At 36.7% G+C, this 19,904-nt stretch overlaps 1 protein-coding gene across 2 annotated transcripts in view; it reads right to left on the bottom strand.

Annotated features, from left to right (window-relative positions):
- The window catches only part of LOC137638724 (cathepsin L-like), a 33,460-nt gene extending 14,316 nt beyond the window's left edge, over positions 1-19,144 (bottom strand). For both annotated transcript variants that reach the window (XR_011044175.1, XM_068371051.1), the window contains exons 1-4: positions 19,034-19,144; positions 15,939-16,080; positions 15,613-15,765; positions 755-940 (exon numbers count right to left, since the gene is read on the bottom strand). Coding sequence is in view for 1 of the 2 variants with exons in the window: in XM_068371051.1 (XP_068227152.1) it covers positions 755-940; positions 15,613-15,765; positions 15,939-16,058 (459 nt within the window). In the remaining variant the exon portion in view is untranslated. The remainder of the gene's footprint in view (positions 1-754; positions 941-15,612; positions 15,766-15,938; positions 16,081-19,033) is intronic.
- Positions 19,145-19,904: the final 760 nt, after the last annotated feature.

Raw genomic sequence — 19,904 nt, 5'->3', positions numbered from 1 at the left:
TGTCCGATGTTTACCCCACCTTTTCTAGGGGCCTCCCCATGTGGGGTGGGCTGCGGTGTCCTCAATAGACCAGCCCAGTCACGGGTCCAGCTGCCGAACTCTGGTGTCACGGCACCGTCACCAGAGAGCGACTGAATCTTAGACTTGCCGCCTGAGTGCAGTCGTGGGCTAAGGGCTTCCAGCTATCCAGGCCTGCCCCCTTCACCCACGGTGCTGTCGCCTCAGGACTTGGTGGTGGTGATGATGATGATGATGGTGAGAAAGAGATGAAGAAGGGTGGAGGAAACGACAGAATGCCAGTAGCTGGGTATATTGTTTTGGGTGGTCGTGGCTTTGCAACGGTCACGCACACACACTTGGCCTACACCGTTTTCACCGCGGCTCAAGACATATGAGACAGGCGGCTTCTCCGATGCAACCAACAATAATAATAATAATAATAATAATAAAGTATTAAGACCTGAAAATAGAAATAGGAAGGATATGGAATATGCCAGTGGAAATTGTACCCTTAATCATACGAGCACTATGCACGACCCAAAGAACCCTTAAAAGGAATCTAGAAAAACTAGAGGCTGAAGTAGCTCCAGGACTCATGCAGGAGAGTGTGATCTTAGAAACAGCGCACATAATAAGAAAAGAGATGGAATCCTAAGGAGGCAGGATGCAACCTGGAACCCTACACTAAAAATACGACCCATTCGAAAGACTGTGATAGAGAGAAAATTATAATAATAATGACGATAAATCTTACCGCAGAGAATGCCCAGCAGGAGCCACAGGGCCCTTGATTCTTGACAGGGGTGACGATGCCCTTCAGTCTCCAGTCGACGGTGCTGGGGAGGGAAATGTCATCGTCTGGAGGGATGAAAGTCGACCCAAGGGTCTCGTTCATCTCGGGCCGTAACCCGTACATGGTTTCCACTATCTCTTCAGGCAGCTGAAAAAAAAAATAAACAAGTTATGAATTTATATTGTATATACTTTGTCTTTCGCACCGGTATCCCTACATTAAGGAGTCGGTTGCCTGCTGCACCCTCTCCAATGCCTACAATCACAGGCCTCCCCTTCCACCAAATCGCTTCTTCTTTCCCACCATTATCACTACATTAAGGGGTCGGTTGCCTGCTGCACCCTCTCCAATGCCTTCTATCACAGGCATCCTCTTCCACCAAATCTCTTCTCTCCATATCATCCTTCACCATGTCTCGCCATCTAATTATCTGTCTACCTCCCGATCTTGTCCCCCTAATAGGTTTCTCTCAAGCCCTCCTCATACCTTCCCTACCACCCATCCTCAACACATGGCCACACCATCTCAGTCGTGACACTCTTATCACCTCCGTAATTATTACTACGCCTGCCATTCTTCTTATTTCACTTTCAAATCTGTCAAACATTAATTTCTCACATTGTGTGCCCAGCTTAAGATATTGTTTCAAATTTCAAATTTTTGTTCACCAAGATCATTATAATTATTTCCCTTTGCTTGTTTCCTTCATTTATTTATATTTTCCTTTCCTTCCTAATATTTCGGGTATTGTTTTACAGAATGTGAGAGAAACTCTGAATATGTTGTGAATTAGAGAAAATATGAAGGGATTGAAAGGGTAAGAGCAAAAAAATTAATATATACTGTATACGTTTTTTTTTTTTTTTTTTTTTTGCCATGGGAATATTATCGATAAAAATTTCGATATTTTCAATTATAGCAAAAAAAAAGGATTGGGTTTGTACATGGAGTTATCATTAAAGTAAAAATTTAAAAACATCAAAATAATCTTTTCGAATATGAAACACAACAAAACTTTGAACGACATTAAATATTGTGACAAACTCAACGGAAATCGAACGATTTAAAATTTGAAAGAATCAAACATATTACTATTTTTATTAGCATTAATTGCTAAGCTACAACCCTAGTTGGAAAAGCAGGATGCTATAACCACAGGGGCCCCAACAGGGAAAAAAGCCCAGTGAGGAAACGAAACAAGGAAAAATAAAATATTTAAGAACAGTAACAATATAAAAATAAATATTTCCTACATAAACTAACTATAAATATTTTATAAAAACAAGAGGAAGATAAATACAATGGAATAGTGTGCCCGAGTGTACCCTCAAGCAAATTTTATCTAAAAAATTACAGATATACAAGTCCTGAACATTACTAGGAATTACTGTCACGTAATGATTACACAATTCAGATACGTAATATATGCATGTATGTACAAATTTACTCTATTCATATGCATAATTACGTACATAGAATCACGTGCACACATACCTACATACATACATACATACACACACATCTATATATACATACATACGTATATATAATTATATATATATATATATATATATATATATATATATATATATATATATATATATATATATATATATATATATACTGTATATGCGTGTGTGTGTGTTTGTAGAGATCACGGAAGCTGACACGTGATGAGCACAAAAATACGTATTGCAGACATACGGAAGGTAAACTATGTTTGGGAGTGTGAGTGTATGTATGTATGTATGTATGTATGTATGTATATATATATATATATATATATATATATATATATATATATATATATATATATATATATATAAATATATATATATATATATATGACGGTATGTATATATATGTATCTATATATAACTATATACATATGTATCTATATATATATATATATATATATATATATATATATATATATATATATATATATATATATATATATATATATATATATATATATATATATTCAAATAAGCCATATATATTTTTGATACATTAATGTCTGGATTCTCTTAACGACCTCGGGATCAGAGCCCCAGGCGAAATCACACACAGACAAGAGCTTGGCTCCGGCCGGGAATCGAACCCTGGTCGGCAAGCTTGAATAGACAGTGACTAAGCCACTTAGCCACGAAGAAAGATAAAAATCAATGACAATTCTTCTGTACTTATACCTGTCAAATTCAGGTATTTTGTACTTAGAATTGAAATCAACCCATCTTCACCATCGTAGCTAATTGGTAGTTTGTTACTTGGCATTCAATTAATGATAAATTTTGCACATTTTTACGTGTTTTTCATATTCAAATAAGCCATATATATTTTTGATACATTAATGTCTGGATTCTCTTAACGACCTCGGGATCAGAGCCCCAGGTGATATCACACAAAGACAAGAGCTTGGCTCCGGCCGGGAATCGAACCCTGGTCGGCAAGCTTGTATAGACAGTGACTAAGCCACTTGGCCACGAAGAAAGATAAAAGTCAATGACAATTCTTCTGTACTTATACCTGTCGAATTCAGGTATTTTGTACTTAGAATTGAAATCAACCCATCTTCACCATCGTAGCTAATTGGTAGTTTGTTACTTGGCATTCAATTAATGATAAATTTTGCACATTTTTACGTGTTTTTCATATTCAAATAAGCCATATATATTTTTGATACATTAATGTCTGGATTCTCTTAACGACCTCGGGATCAGAGCCCCAGGCGAAATCACCCAAAGACAAGAGCTTGGCTCCGGCCGGGAATCGAACCCTGGTCGGCAAGCTTGTATAGACAGTGACTAAGCCACTTGGCCACGAAGAAAGATAAAAGTCAATGACAATTCTTCTGTACTTATACCTGTCGAATTCAGGTATTCTGTACTTAGAATTGAAATCAACCCATCTTCACCATCGTAGCTAATTGGTAGTTTGTTACTTGGCATTCAATTAATGATAAATTTTGCACATTTTTACGTGTTTTTCATATTCAAATAAGCCATATATATTTTTGATACATTAATGTCTGGATTCTCTTAACGACCTCGGGATCAGAGCCCCAGGCGAAATCACACAAAGACAAGAGCTCGGCTCCGGCCGGGAATCGAACCCTGGTCGGCAAGCTTGTATAGACAGTGACTAAGCCACTTGGCCACGAAAAAAGATAAAAGTCAATGACAATTCTTCTGTACTTATACCTGTCAAATTCAGGTATTTTGTACTTAGAATTGAAATCAACCCATCTTCACCATCGTAGCTAATTGGTAGTTTGTTACTTGGCATTCAATTAATGATAAATTTTGCACATTTTTACGTGTTTTTCATATTCAAATAAGCCATATATATTTTTGATACATTAATGTCTGGATTCTCTTAACGACCTCGGGATCAGAGCCCCAGGCGAAATCACACACAGACAAGAGCTTGGCTCCGGCCGGGAATCGAACCCTGGTCAGCAAGCTTGTATAGACAGTGACTAAGCCACTTGGCCACGAAGAAAGATAAAAGTCAATGACAATTCTTCTGTACTTATACCTGTCGAATTCAGGTATTTTGTACTTAGAATTGAAATCAACCCATCTTCACCATCGTAATTAATTGGTAGTTTGTTACTTGGCATTCAATTAATGATAAATTTTGCACATTTTTACGTGTTTTTCATATTCAAATAAGCCATATATATTTTTGATACATTAATGTCTGGATTCTCTTAACGACCTCGGGATCAGAGCCCCAGGCGAAATCACACAAAGACAAGAGCTTGGCTCCGGCCGGGAATCGAACCCTGGTCGGCAAGCTTGTATAGACAGTGACTAAGCCACTTGGCCTCGAAGAAAGATAAAAGTCAATGACAATTCTTCTGTACTTATACCTGTCGAATTCAGGTATTTTGTACTTAGAATTGAAATCAACACATCTTCACCATCGTAGCTAATTGGTAGTTTGTTACTTGGCATTCAATTAATGATAAATTTTGCACATTTTTACGTGTTTTTCATATTCAAATAAGCCATATATATTTTTGATACATTAATGTCTGGATTCTCTTAACGACCTCGGGATCAGAGCCCCAGGCGAAATCACACAAAGACAAGAGCTTGGCTCCGGCCGGGAATCGAACCCTAGTCGGCAAGCTTGTATAGACAGTGACTAAGCCACTTGGCCACGAAGAAAGATAAAAGTCAATGACAATTCTTCTGTACTTATACCTGTCGAATTCAGGTATTTTGTACTTAGAATTGAAATCAACCCATCTTCACCATCGTAGCTAATTGGTAGTTTGTTACTTGGCATTCAATTAATGATAAATTTTGCACATTTTTACGTGTTTTTCATATTCAAATAAGCCATATATATTTTTGATACATTAATGTCTGGATTCTCTTAACGACCTCGGGATCAGAGCCCCAGGCGAAATCACACAAAGACAAGAGCTTGGCTCCGGCCGGAAATCGAACCCTGGTCGGCAAGCTTGTATAGACAGTGACTAAGCCACTTGGCCACGAAGAAAGATAAAAGTCAATGACAATTCTTCTGTACTTATACCTGTCAAATTCAGGTATTTTGTACTTAGAATTGAAATCAACCCATCTTCACCATCGTAGCTAATTGGTAGTTTGTTACTTGGCATTCAATTAATGATAAATTTTGCACATTTTTACGTGTTTTTCATATTCAAATAAGCCATAAATATTTTTGATACATTAATGTCTGGATTCTCTTAACGACCTCGGGATCAGAGCCCCAGGCGAAATCACACACAGACAAGAGCTTGGCTCCGGCTGGGAATCGAACCCTGGTCAGCAAGCTTGTATAGACAGTGACTAAGCCACTTGGCCACGAAGAAAGATAAAAGTCAATGACAATTCTTCTGTACTTATACCTGTCGAATTCAGGTATTTTGTACTTAGAATTGAAATCAACCCATCTTCACCATCGTAATTAATTGGTAGTTTGTTACTTGGCATTCAATTAATGATAAATTTTGCACATTTTTACGTGTTTTTCATATTCAAATAAGCCATATATATTTTTGATACATTAATGTCTGGATTCTCTTAACGACCTCGGGATCAGAGCCCCAGGCGAAATCACACAAAGACAAGAGCTTGGCTCCGGCCGGGAATCGAACCCTGGTCGGCAAGCTTGTATAGACAGTGACTAAGCCACTTGGCCTCGAAGAAAGATAAAAGTCAATGACAATTCTTCTGTACTTATACCTGTCGAATTCAGGTATTTTGTACTTAGAATTGAAATCAACACATCTTCACCATCGTAGCTAATTGGTAGTTTGTTACTTGGCATTCAATTAATGATAAATTTTGCACATTTTTACGTGTTTTTCATATTCAAATAAGCCATATATATTTTTGATACATTAATGTCTGGATTCTCTTAACGACCTCGGGATCAGAGCCCCAGGCGAAATCACACAAAGACAAGAGCTTGGCTCCGGCCGGGAATCGAACCCTAGTCGGCAAGCTTGTATAGACAGTGACTAAGCCACTTGGCCACGAAGAAAGATAAAAGTCAATGACAATTCTTCTGTACTTATACCTGTCGAATTCAGGTATTTTGTACTTAGAATTGAAATCAACCCATCTTCACCATCGTAGCTAATTGGTAGTTTGTTACTTGGCATTCAATTAATGATAAATTTTGCACATTTTTACGTGTTTTTCATATTCAAATAAGCCATATATATTTTTGATACATTAATGTCTGGATTCTCTTAACGACCTCGGGATCAGAGCCCCAGGCGAAATCACACAAAGACAAGAGCTTGGCTCCGGCCAGGAATCGAACCCTGGTCGGCAAGCTTGTATAGACAGTGACTAAGCCACTTGGCCACGAAGAAAGATGAAAGTCAATGACAATTCTTCTGTACTTATACCTGTCGAATTCAGGTATTTTGTACTTAGAATTGAAATCAACCCATCTTCACCATCGTAGCTAATTGGTAGTTTGTTACTTGGCATTCAATTAATGATAAATTTTGCACATTTTTACGTGTTTTTCATATTCAAATAAGCCATATATATTTTTGATACATTAATGTCTGGATTCTCTTAACGACCTCGGGATCAGAGCCCCAGGCGAAATCACTCAAAGACAAGAGCTTGGCTCCGGCCGGGAATCGAACCCTGGTCGGCAAGCTTGTATAGACAGTGACTAAGCCACTTGGCCACGAAGAAAGATAAAAGTCAATGACAATTCTTCTGTACTTATACCTGTCGAATTCAGGTATTTTGTACTTAAAATTGAAATCAACCCATCTTCACCATCGTAGCTAATTGGTAGTTTGTTACTTGGCATTCAATTAATGATAAATTTTGCACATTTTTACGTGTTTTTCATATTCGAATAAGCCATATATATTTTTGATACATTAATGTCTGGATTCTCTTAACGACCTCGGGGATCAGAGCCCCAGGCGAAATCACACAAAGACAAGAGCTTGGCTCCGGCCGGGAATCGAACCCTGGTCGGCAAGCTTGTATAGACAGTGACTAAGCCACTTGGCCATGAAGAAAGATAAAAGTCAATGACAATTCTTCTGTACTTATACCTGTCGAATTCAGGTATTTTGTACTTAGAATTGAAATCAACCCATCTTCACCATCGTAGCTAATTGGTAGTTTGTTACTTGGCATTCAATTAATGATAAATTTTGCACATTTTTACATGTTTTTCATATTCAAATAAGCCATATATATTTTTGATACATTAATGTCTGGATTCTCTTAACGACCTCGGGATCAGAGCCCCAGGCGAAATCACACAAAGACAAGAGCTTGGCTCCGGCCGGGAATCGAACCCTGGTCGGCAAGCTTGTATAGACAGTGACTAAGCCACTTGGCCACGAAGAAAGATAAAAGTCAATGACAATTCTTCTGTACTTATACCTGTCAAATTCAGGTATTTTGTACTTAGAATTGAAATCAACCCATCTTCACCATCGTAGCTAATTGGTAGTTTGTTACTTGGCATTCAATTAATGATAAATTTTGCACATTTTTACGTGTTTTTCATATTCAAATAAGCCATATATATTTTTGATACATTAATGTCTGGATTCTCTTAACGACCTCGGGATCAGAGCCCCAGGCGAAATCACACAAAGACAAGAGCTTGGCTCCGGCCGGGAATCAAACCCTGGTCGGCAAGCTTGTATAGACAGTGACTAAGCCACTTGGCCACGAAGAAAGATAAAAGTCAATGACAATTCTTCTGTACTTATACCTGTCGAATTCAGGTATTTTGTACTTAGAATTGAAATCAACCCATCTTCACCATCGTAGCTAATTGGTAGTTTGTTACTTGGCATTCAATTAATGATAAATTTTGCACATTTTTACGTGTTTTTCATATTCAAATAAGCCATATATATTTTTGATACATTAATGTCTGGATTCTCTTAACGACCTCGGGATCAGAGCCCCAGGCGAAATCACATAAAGACAAGAGCTTGGCTCCGGCCGGGAATCGAACCCTGGTCGGCAAGCTTGTATAGACAGTGACTAAGCCACTTGGCCACGAAGAAAGATAAAAGTCAATGACAATTCCTCTGTACTTATACCTGTCGAATTCAGGTATTTTGTACTTAGAATTGAAATCAACCCATCTTTACCATCGTAGCTAATTGGTATCATACAATACACTCTTTTCTGAAGTTCTTAGCCGTCAAGGTAGAGAAGGAAAGAATTACGATGGGAAAGAAACATATGGTCAAGGTAACCCCCCCAAAAAAAAGAAATATGACCGAGACATGGTTCCTGAAAGAATGTCATGGATAGAACATGGTATTCGTCTCATTCGTCTAATAAAACATTCATAAACCTTTTATTCATTCTAGTCTACAAATTATGATGAATAAGTTTTCATTTTAACCTAGATTCAAATCCTATAATTATCATCACTAATAAAGCATTGTGCCTTCACCGCTAATCAAAATTTAGTTTTTAAAAATACAATGCGTTTTGTTATGCTTTTAAAATTGCTCTCAATTTTTTTTTTTAATTAGGCTTGAATGGTGATAATTGAATATTAATGGTAATTTTTTTTTCGGTATAATTATATTCCAGCTGAAAATGACGTCCTGTGCTATAAAGACTGCCCTGCACTTTTTCTCCCCAAGTATTGCAAAAACGTTTTTCAGACACTAATACAATACCCTCTTTTTTGCAGGCGCTGTATCATATAATACACTTCTTGCAGGCGCTGTATCATACAATACACTTTTTTTTTGCAGGCGCTTTATCATACAATATCCTCTTTTTTGCAGGCACTGTATCATGCAATACCCTCTTTTTTTACAGATACTGTATCATACAATACCCTCTTTTTTGCTGAGACTGTATCATACAATACCCTCCTTTTTTGCAGACACTGCATCAAACAATACACTCCTCTTTTACAGTCACTGTATCATACAATATCCTCTTTTTTGAAGACACTGTATCATACAATACCCTCTTTTTTGCAGACACTGTATCATACAATACCCTCTTTTTTGCCGACACTGTATCATACAATACCCTCTTTTTTGCAGACACTGTATCATACAATACCCTCTTTTTAGTAGGCACTGTATCATACAATACCCTCCTTTTTTGCAGACACTGTATCATAAAATACCCTCTTTTTAGCAGACACTGTATCATACAATACCCTCTTTTCTGCAGACACTGTAACATACAATACCCTCCTCTTCACTTCAACTCGCTTTAGTAGAGTAACCCCCATTCAATACAATAACCTCCACAATCGCTGCATATTAACAATATATTCACAACAAAGTCTCCTTTGTATTTACAATACATTATAATGCAATAATTGAATATCTATTACAATACATTAATTATTAATGTAATACATTACCTTCATTCTATATATTCATTCCATGAAAAATCATTTGGAATAAAATGGATGTCAAAATAGATTCACAAGACAGTACGAGAGAGAGAGAGAGAGAGAGAGAGAGAGAGAGAGAGAGAGAGAGAGAGAGAGAGAGAGAGAGAGAGAGAGAGAGAGAGAGAGAGAGAGGATTATTATGCAAATGTAGGATAAAAGTATCACAACGCCAAACGTCAAGGAGCCTAAAGCGCGAGAGAGAGAGAGAGAGAGAGAGAGAGAGAGAGAGAGAGAGGCATATACACGTTATATATACAGTACATACATATCTAAAGGGGAATGAAGAGAAGACAATGGATTGACGAGCTATAAAAGAAAAATGCATAAAAAGACCATAAACAAACGCGAGTGGACGGGCATGTCTGAGGTTTAATTTCTGCAGAAGATTGTCTACGGATAATGATTATGATATATATATATATATATATATATATATATATATATATATATATATATATATATATATATATATATATATATATATATATATATATACAAATATATATATACATATAGATACATAAATATATAAAAATATATATATGTATGTATATATAAATATATATATATATATATATATATATATATATATATATATATATATATATATATATATATATATATATATATATATATATATATATATATATATATATATATATATATATAAATTTTTATATATATACACAGAGAGAGAGAGAGAGAGAGAGAGAGAGAGAGAGAGAGAGAGAGAGAGAGAGAGAGAGAGAGAGAGAGAGAGAGAGACGTTTTTATATAAAGAAAAGTAAGTAACTTCTAAGCAATCTAAGAGCAAAGGCAAGAAATATTAATTGAGAGAGAGAGAGAGAGAGAGAGAGAGAGAGAGAGAGAGAGAGAGAGAGAGAGAGAGAGAGAGAGAGACGCTTTTATATAAAGAAAAGTAAGTAACTTCTAAGCAATCTAAGAGCAAAGGAAAGAAATATTAATTGAGAGAGAGAGAGAGAGAGAGAGAGAGAGAGAGAGAGAGAGAGAGAGAGAGAGAGAGAGAGAGAGAGATACTGATTTTAACATATGGAATGAATAATGAACGTGCAAAAACAAGAGAGAGAGAGAGAGAGAGAGAGAGAGAGAGAGAGAGAGAGAGAGAGAGGAGAGAGAGAGGAGAGAGAGAGAGAGAGAGGCAGACGGCTCCGAAAGATTTTGAAGACGTGAAATTTCTTTCGGGAACTCGTTTCAACCCGTTTTAAAGGTCTAGATGTCTTCAGTATCTCTGTGTTAGTTTTCGTGTGCAAATGAAGAGATGCTGAAGATATTTGGCTCTTCAACATGTCTTCAAAACCCTGCTCCCAGACTCAGAAAGAGACTTCATGTCTTCAAAGTCTTTCGGAGCCGTCTCCTTGTCATCTATCGATTTTTTTCAAAATATAGCTAATACGAGATGAAGAAGTCGGTATATACTTTGAGAATGCATCCCACAATATCAAAAGTGCTTACAACCAGCTTTGGAATGTTTTTGTTAATCGTCGGAGCCCTTTTCGGAGGACTCAACTTGGCTCACGGAGTGAGAGTTCTTCAGGAACGAAACTCTCATTGTGAGGATTATCTGTTATATCTTAACGGGAAGTTGAACACTTTCCAAGAATCTTGGACCTTCAAGCTATTCTCGTGGATTCTACCAGAGGTGCCGCGCTTGGAGAACTGCTTTGGAGGAGGAGTTGGAACTAATGGCTCGCAGACTTCACTTCTACGAAGAGCGATAAATTTCTTACCATTTTTTGGAAGGATAAAGAACGCCTTTGAAGAAGCTGAACAATGCGAAATGACCGCAACTGGATTGAAGACTCAAATCGACCAATTCAACGAAAAGCTGAAATCCTATTCGATACTACCAAGACTGCTTCCGGATTTGAATACAGAAAAACCTTTCTGTATACTCGAAAATGGAGCCGTTAGTAACCTCATGTTGGCAGGTGCTGCGGGTTGTCTTTTCCTTGGAGGAGCAATCATTGCGATGAGTGTTATGTCTTCTAAGAAAGAAGAAAAAAGATCAAATGCCCAACAAGAGGAAGCTAACGATATTGAAGAAACCTGTGACGCTTATGGATCAGAGGAGAAGACAGAAGAAAATGACTCTTTGGAGATCGAATTGGAAGACACGTATAGTGAAGAAGAAGGTGAAGAATTGCAAGAAAATAATGAAGTAGAAATTAGGGAAGCAGCAGAGGATAATGAACCAGAAGAAGATAATGAAACTGTGGAAATAGTAATTGAAGAATCTTCAGAAAAAGACGAAAATTCGGATTCTTCCGAGAGCGTAAAGGAGGAAGACATTTTGGGCTCATCCGTTCAAAACCAATTTAGTTTCTTGCCTGACGAAATGGGAGAGTCAGTGGAAGCGGATGAAGATTCAGAAAATGAGGAAGAATCAGTTCAAAATACTGAAGATTCAGAAGAGAAGGAAAACTCGGATTCTTCTGAGAGCGAAATGGGGAAAGACTTTTTGGGCATTTCCGTCCAAAACAGATCTAGTTTCTTGCCTGATGAAATAGAAGAATCAGAGGAAGAGGATGAAGAATCAGAAGTAGAGGAAGAGGAAGAAGAATCAGGGGAAGAGGAAGAATCAGAGGAAGAGGAAGAATCAGAACAAATTAATGAAGATTCAGATGATGAGGAGGAATTGGTACAAAATAATGAAGATTCAGAAGAGGAGGAAAATTCGGATTCTTCTGAGAGCGAAATGGAGGAAGAATTTTCGGGCATTTCCGTACAAAACCGATTTCGTTTCTTGCCTGATGAAATGGAAGAATCAGAGGAAGAGGATGAAGAATCAGAAGTAGAGGAAGAGGAAGAAGAACCAGAGGAAGAGGAAGAATCAGAGGAAGAGGAAGAATCAGAGGAAGAGGAAGAATCAGAACAAATTAATGAAGATTCAGATGATGAGGAGGAATTGGTACAAAATAATGAAGATTCAGAAGAGGAGGAAAATTCGGATTCTTCTGAGAGCGAAATGGAGGAAGAATTTTCTGACATTTCCGTACAAAACCGATTTCGTTTCTTGCCTGATGAAATGGAAGAATCAGAGGAAGAGGATGAAGAATCAGAAGTAGAGGAAGAGGAAGAAGAATCAGAGGAAGAGGAAGAATCAGAGGAAGAGGAAGAATCGGAACAAAATACTAAAGATTCAATAAGTGATGAGGAATCAGAGGAAGAATCAGAATCAGGGGAAGAATCAGAAGAGGAAGAAGAAGAGGAAGAAGAAGAATCAGAGGAAGAGGAAGAGTCAGAGGAAGAAGACTCAGACGAAGAAGAATCGGAGGATGAAGAAGAATCCGAGGAAGAGGATGAAGATTCAGACGATAAGGAAGAATCGGAACAAAATACAGATTCAGAAGTGGATGAAGATACAGAAAAAGAGGATGAGGAAACCAAAGGCGGATCCTGCAAAGGCAAAGGTCATCATCTGCCGAAACAAGATCGTGCTAAAGGAATGCCCCGCAGAGGATTCCAGGGTCGTCAAAAGCCTAAAAGACAAAATCCAGGACCTAAGAAGACCGGCAAGAAGGACACAAAGGCCAAGCACCGAAAGAAGCAACATGTTGAAAAACAGCCCAAGATGCACATTCCCAGGAATCAGTTCCAGAGGAACAGAAGGAGGGTGTAAATCTGACGCGTCTTGCTTGGAGGATGCTTGGACCAGCTTACAAGGCTGGCTTTGCAGAAAGGAATAGCTGAGCTGCTTCTAGTATGCTGTGTTCCCTGGTGGGGTCGTACAGGGGCTTCGTCAGGTGAACAAAAGGTCGGATATATAGGTCTATTCTTTCGGACACTAACCTTCGGGTGGTTCTGGGGGAATAACCTAGAAGACCGGCTATGCAGAGGGAACTAGCTCGGCTTTTTCTACTATGCAGTCAAGTCCTTATAGGATGGCCCAAGAGAGTTCCTCTACTGAGGAAAAAAAAAAAAAAAACTTGTAAATTCAAAAAAATTGTAAAGGCTAAAAAATCTAAAAATAAATGATAAAAAAATTATTAAAAATGGTATAAATATCCAAAAAAAAAAAACTTAAAAATTTTAAAAATCCAAAAAAATCCAAAAAATTAAAAAATCCAGAAAAAACTAGAAAAAAAAAACTAAAAGTTAAAAAAAAATCCCCCCCCAAATAAAAAAAAACAGAAAAGCAGAAAAATATAAAAAGAAAGAAAGGAGGGGAAGAGGGTCGTGGGAACCAAACCTGCAAAAATGAGATGGCCAAACCCACCTGATGAGCCCTTTGGTAAGGGCGAAACCCTTAGGTCTTTCACAGTAGTAGTAGTAGTAGTAGTAGTAGTAGTAGTAGTAGTAACATTATATATATATATATATATATATATATATATATATATATATATATATATATATATATATATATATATACATATATATATATATGTATATATATATAATGTTACTACTACTATATATATATATATATATATATATATATATATATATATATATATATATATATATATATATATATATATATATAAATATGATAAATTTTGGAGATTTAGACGTGATTTTCCTATTCAAATAAGCCATACATTTTTGATACATTAATGTCTGGATTCTCTTAACGACCTCGGGATCAGAGCCCCAGGCGAAATCACACAAAGACAAGAGCTTGTGACTGGCCGGAAGTCGAATCTTGGTCCGGGAAGCTTGTATAGACAGTGACTTACCACTTGGCCACGAAGAAGGGTTCGACTCCCGGCTGGTCACAAGCTCTTGTCTTTGTGTGATTTCGCCTGGGGTCTGATCCCGAGGTCGTTAAGAGAATCCACACATTAATGTATCAAAAATATATATGGCTTATTTGAATATGAAAAACACGTAAAAATGTGCAAAATTTATCCTTAATTGAATGCCAAGTAACAAACTACCAATTAGCTACGATGGTGAAGATGGGTTGATTTCAATTCTAAGTACAAAATACCTGAATTCGACAGGTATAAGTACAGAAGAATTGTCATTGACTTTTATCTTTCTTCGTGGCCAAGTGGCTTAGTCACTGTCTATACAAGCTTGCCGACCAGGGTTCGATTCCCGGCCGGAGCCAAGCTCTTGTCTTTGTGTGATTTCGCTTGGGGCTCTGATCCCGAGGTCGTTAAGAGAATCCAGACATTAATGTATCAAAAATATATATGGCTTATTTGAATATGAAAAACACGTAAAAATGTGCAAAATTTATCATTAATTGAATGCCAAGTAACAAACTACCAATTAGCTACGATGGTGAAGATGGGTTGATTTCAATTCTAAGTACAAAATACCTGAATTCGACAGGTATAAGTACAGAGGAATTGTCATTGACTTTTATCTTTCTTCGTGGCCAAGTGGCTTAGTCACTGTCTATACAAGCTTGCCGACCAGGGTTCGATTCCCGGCCGGAGCCAAGCTCTTGTCTTTGTGTGATTTCGCCTGGGGCTCTGATCCCGAGGTCGTTAAGAGAATCCAGACATTAATGTATCAAAAATATATATGGCTTATTTGAATATAAAAAACACGTAAAAATGTGCAAAATTTATCATATATATATATATGTATATATATATATATATATATATATATATATATATATATATATATATATATATACACGCATATGTACAATATAGATACATAGTGTTCATGTTAATGTTTATTAAATATATAAATATACAAACATGCACATACATTATATATATATATATATATATATATATATATATATATATATATATATATATATAAATATATATATATATATATATATATATATATATATATATATATATATATATATATATAGATATATATATATCCAGAACACACAAACAATCGAGCACATGTGTACATTACTTCCCATCCTTAAAATGTAAAAAAAAAAAAAAAAAACTTGCCATATCACTCATGTGATTTATCTTCATCGAGTAAGAAGTTTTATTCTGAGCAAAGAGTTTGTTGTGCTCAATGACTTTCAGTTTGTTCTCCAGAAACATCTTCATCCTGAACTGTTCTTCCACGATGCCGCCATAACTTTTGTTGTGCTGGATCTGTTGAGTAGGACGTGAGATATATTAGAAGTATTATGAATTCAGATGTTCTCTTTAAATACACAAAATTAGAATATGTTTAAATATGGGTGATTTTTGTAGTTTGTCAGTAGGTATAAGTGTATTTTAATTAAAGGTTTATGCTTTATTATAATTAATTTTCACTTACATACCTTGAAAAGCTCCCATTCTTCTTTCACAATGGAAATCTCTTCTTCATAGGCCGCTGTTTTACTCAAAATTACAGCTATTATCATCATCATCATTATCATCATCTTTTCTAATACTGTCATTTTGTTACCTCAACCACCCAACCTGAAAAAAAAGTTTCATTATACAATGGCAAATAATCAAAGACACCACAATGTCAGGCGTGACTACCAGCTTGCGCTGTCAAAAGCATAATCTTCACTATGCTACTCTGAACATTACGTAAATGTTCAACTATGTGTGAATTTTGTAAATGTTCAACCTACAAATGAATACGTAGATATTGAACATAAGACAGAGAACATACAGGTATAGGTCAAGTGAGTCGTACCATTAATGACTCGTCAAATGTACAGTCAAATTCAATTGTCCGTGAACATGGAAGGACAATCACCTTTTCTGTTTAGAGGCCACTCATGAATTGCAGGAGCAAGGGACAGTGACATTTCCCTATCGAGCAGGACAATGCCCTAGAGAATGACCATATACACATATGATCAGCGTCCAAGCCCCCTCTCCACCCAAGCTAGGACCAAGAAGGGCCAAGCAATGGCTGCTCATTACTCGGCAGATAGAGCCATAGGCTCCCTCAAACCCCCCATCCTTAGTTCAGAAGGATAGTGAGGTTGCAGCGACCAGAGGAACTAACGAGTTTGAGCGGGACTCGAGTCCCAGGCTGGCGTTCACCTGTCAGGGACTTTACTACATCGGCCACCACAACCCTTTCCAGTGTAGAGTGAGCGTTAGGCTCACGAAGTGAGAAAGTGTCGGTAGACTTTTGAATTTCATTGTATGCTGCCACACCACCATTATTATTATTATTATTATTATTAGTAGTAGTAGTAGTAGTAGTAGTAGTAGTAGTAGTAACCAAGCTACAACCCTAGTTGGAAAAGCAAGATGCTATAAGCCCAAGGGCTCCAATAGGGAAAAATACTACAGATTAAACCCATTTTTCTTTCACAACGGAAATGACAAAAACTTATAAGACTAATCATCATTACTGTGTTGTTATACATTATCAGTGACGTGGCTTTCCTATCAGAGATAAAACTACCATTTGAATCTATATAAAGAGATAGTATTCTTGACGCTCATTTCCCATCGTCGGTTGCATGATGAGCCCTCTCCAATGCTATATATCAAAGGCATCCTCTGTTAGAAGGCAATAAAATCTAAATGTGAAATCTATGGAGAAAGGCGACCGTAGGGAGAGAGAGAGAGAGAGAGAGAGAGAGAGAGAGAGAGAGAGAGAGAGAGAGAGAGAGAGAGAGAGAGAGAGAGAGAGGTCAAGTGGAAGACTCCCTGATAACTGATAAGAATGTAAACTTTCCCAAGCATGACTTTTCAAGGAATGCTGACGAAAATATAGTTTAAAGCGGGGTTTAAGCCGTCAAATGGGTCATCGAACCCGGTTGTCGAACCTGCTTGTCAAACGGTTCGAAGAGGTGGAATCAGTCACAAATGCATAAGGTTTGTGGATAATGAAGCCCCGCCCACCAAAGTCAGGCGAGGATAGACTTCCTTCAAACCATTCAACGAACGCGTTCGACAACAAAATACCTGGTTCACACGTTCGAACATCACTTCAAACACTTGTCTGTCGAACCGCCTATTAATGTAGAACAAAACCAAATGAAAACAAAATCAAAGAAATAACTGCACCAAAATGAATACTATTTATTGGAGAAAGCAATTGTTAAACGCAGTCACCTATGACGAATACTTTAAAAAAATCAAATATGACTGTTAGTTTAGAGCTAATGAAATGTTCACATTTTCATAACCAAAAGGACATTCTGATATCATGAATAAAAATAGGCTCATCGATTCAACTTCCAAAAAAACTTCATTTGTAATTACTTTTGAAAATAAAAAAAGATTGAGAGATTATTATTATTATCATTATTATTATTAGCCAAGCTACAACCCTAGTCGGAAAAGCAAGATGCTATAAGCCCAAGGGTTCCAACAGGGAAAAATAGCCCAGTGATGAAAGGAAATAAGGAAATAAATACATGACGAGAATAAATTAACAGTAAATCATTCTAAAAACAGTAACAACGTCAAAAACAGATATGTCATAGATAAACAATAAAAAGACTCATGTCAGCCTGGTCAACATAAAAACATTCGTGTGTAAATGCCAAATTCTGATCATAGGTAGAAGTCAGAAACTTTACTAAGCGTAGGCCTACAATATATGGAAAATTGAAACTGTTCCCCCAAAGAGTAATTAATTCCAAATTAGTATTAGTATTTTAAGGTCGTGATGGCCGATGTGGTAACGTCCCTGGCGGGTGTACGCCACACTGGGGTTCGAAACCCTCTCAGACTTATTAGTTTCTTTGGTCGCTGCAACCTTACCATTCCTGTGTGCTAAAGATGGTGGGTTTGGGAGAGACTAAAGGTCTATCTACTGAGTCATCAGCAGCCATTACCTGGCCCTTCCTGGTCGTAGCTTGGATGAAGTAAGGGTGGAAGCTGATCAATTAGGGCATTGTCCTGCTTGATAGGGAAATGTCCTTGTCCCTTGCCTCTGCCATTCACGAGTGGCCTTTAAACCTTTAGGCCTCTAAACCACACCGAGATCCATAATTCTTTAATAATTCCCATTATCATATCGAGACGTTAGTAGATAACATTAGAATTATTTATTTATTTCCTTTCAACACAGCTATTTTCCCTATTATTATTATTATTATTATTATTATTATTATTATTATTATTATTATTATTATTATTATTATTACTTGCTAAGCTATAGCACTATTTGGAAAAGCAAGATGGTATAAGACCAAGGGCTCCAACAAGGAAAAATAGCCCAGTGAGGAAAGGAAACAAGGAAATGAAAAAACTAAAAGAAAAATAATATACAATCAAAATAAAATATACTAAAAATAATAACATTAAATTAGAGCCTGCTGGGCTATTTTCCCTGTTGAAGCCCTTGGGCTTATAGCCTCCTGCTTTCCCAACTAGGGTTGTAGTTTAGCTCGTAATAATAATAATAATAATAATAATAATAATAATATCAACTAAGTGATCAATATCTTACTTTGCAAAGACGTTATCTTGCTGACGTTTCCCGGATGACTGAGGTTATCGGTGAAGACTGTCCTTGTTTTAAACTCGCCAGTCCTTATCAGTCACGAGGTGTTTCTTATCTCTATAAATAATAATGCCAACGCTATATAGAATTCTAGATATACAGTTGTTTGACTATAAACTACTATCTGTTTTTTACACGAGCAATTTCATTCAATTTGGTGGCTATAGGAATATAGTCTATAGACTCTATACCATGAAACGCTGATATTTTCATGTAATTTGGTGGCTATAGGACTATAGTCTACAGAATATACCATGAAACACTGATATTTTCATGCAATTTGGTGGCTATAGGACTATAGTCTACAGACTATACCATGAAACGCTGATATTTTCATGTAATTTGGTAGCTATAGGACTATAGTCTACAGACTATACCATGAAACACTGATATTTTCATGCATGGGTATAGGACTATAGTCTACAGACTATACCATGAAACACTGATATTTTCATGCATGGGTATAGGACTATAGTCTACAGACTATATCATGAAACACTGATATTTTCATGCAATTTGGTGGCTATAGGACTATAGTCTACAGAATATACCATGAAACACTGATATTTTCATGCAATTTGGTGGCTATAGGACTATAGTCTACAGACTATACCATGAAACGCTGATATTTTCATGTAATTTGGTGGCTATAGGACTATAGTCTACAGACTATACCATGAAACACTGATATTTTCATGCATGGGTATAGGACTATAGTCTACAGACTATACCATGAAACACTGATATTTTCATGCAATTTGGTGGCTATAGGACTATAGTCTACAGACTATACCATGAAACACTGATATTTTCATGC

The sequence above is a fragment of the Palaemon carinicauda genome, chromosome 3 (genome assembly GCF_036898095.1).
Source record: "Palaemon carinicauda isolate YSFRI2023 chromosome 3, ASM3689809v2, whole genome shotgun sequence".
Lineage (NCBI taxonomy): Eukaryota > Metazoa > Arthropoda > Malacostraca > Decapoda > Palaemonidae > Palaemon > Palaemon carinicauda.
Note: the sequence above shows the minus strand (reverse complement) of the source record. Positions and strands in the feature narration are given on the sequence as shown.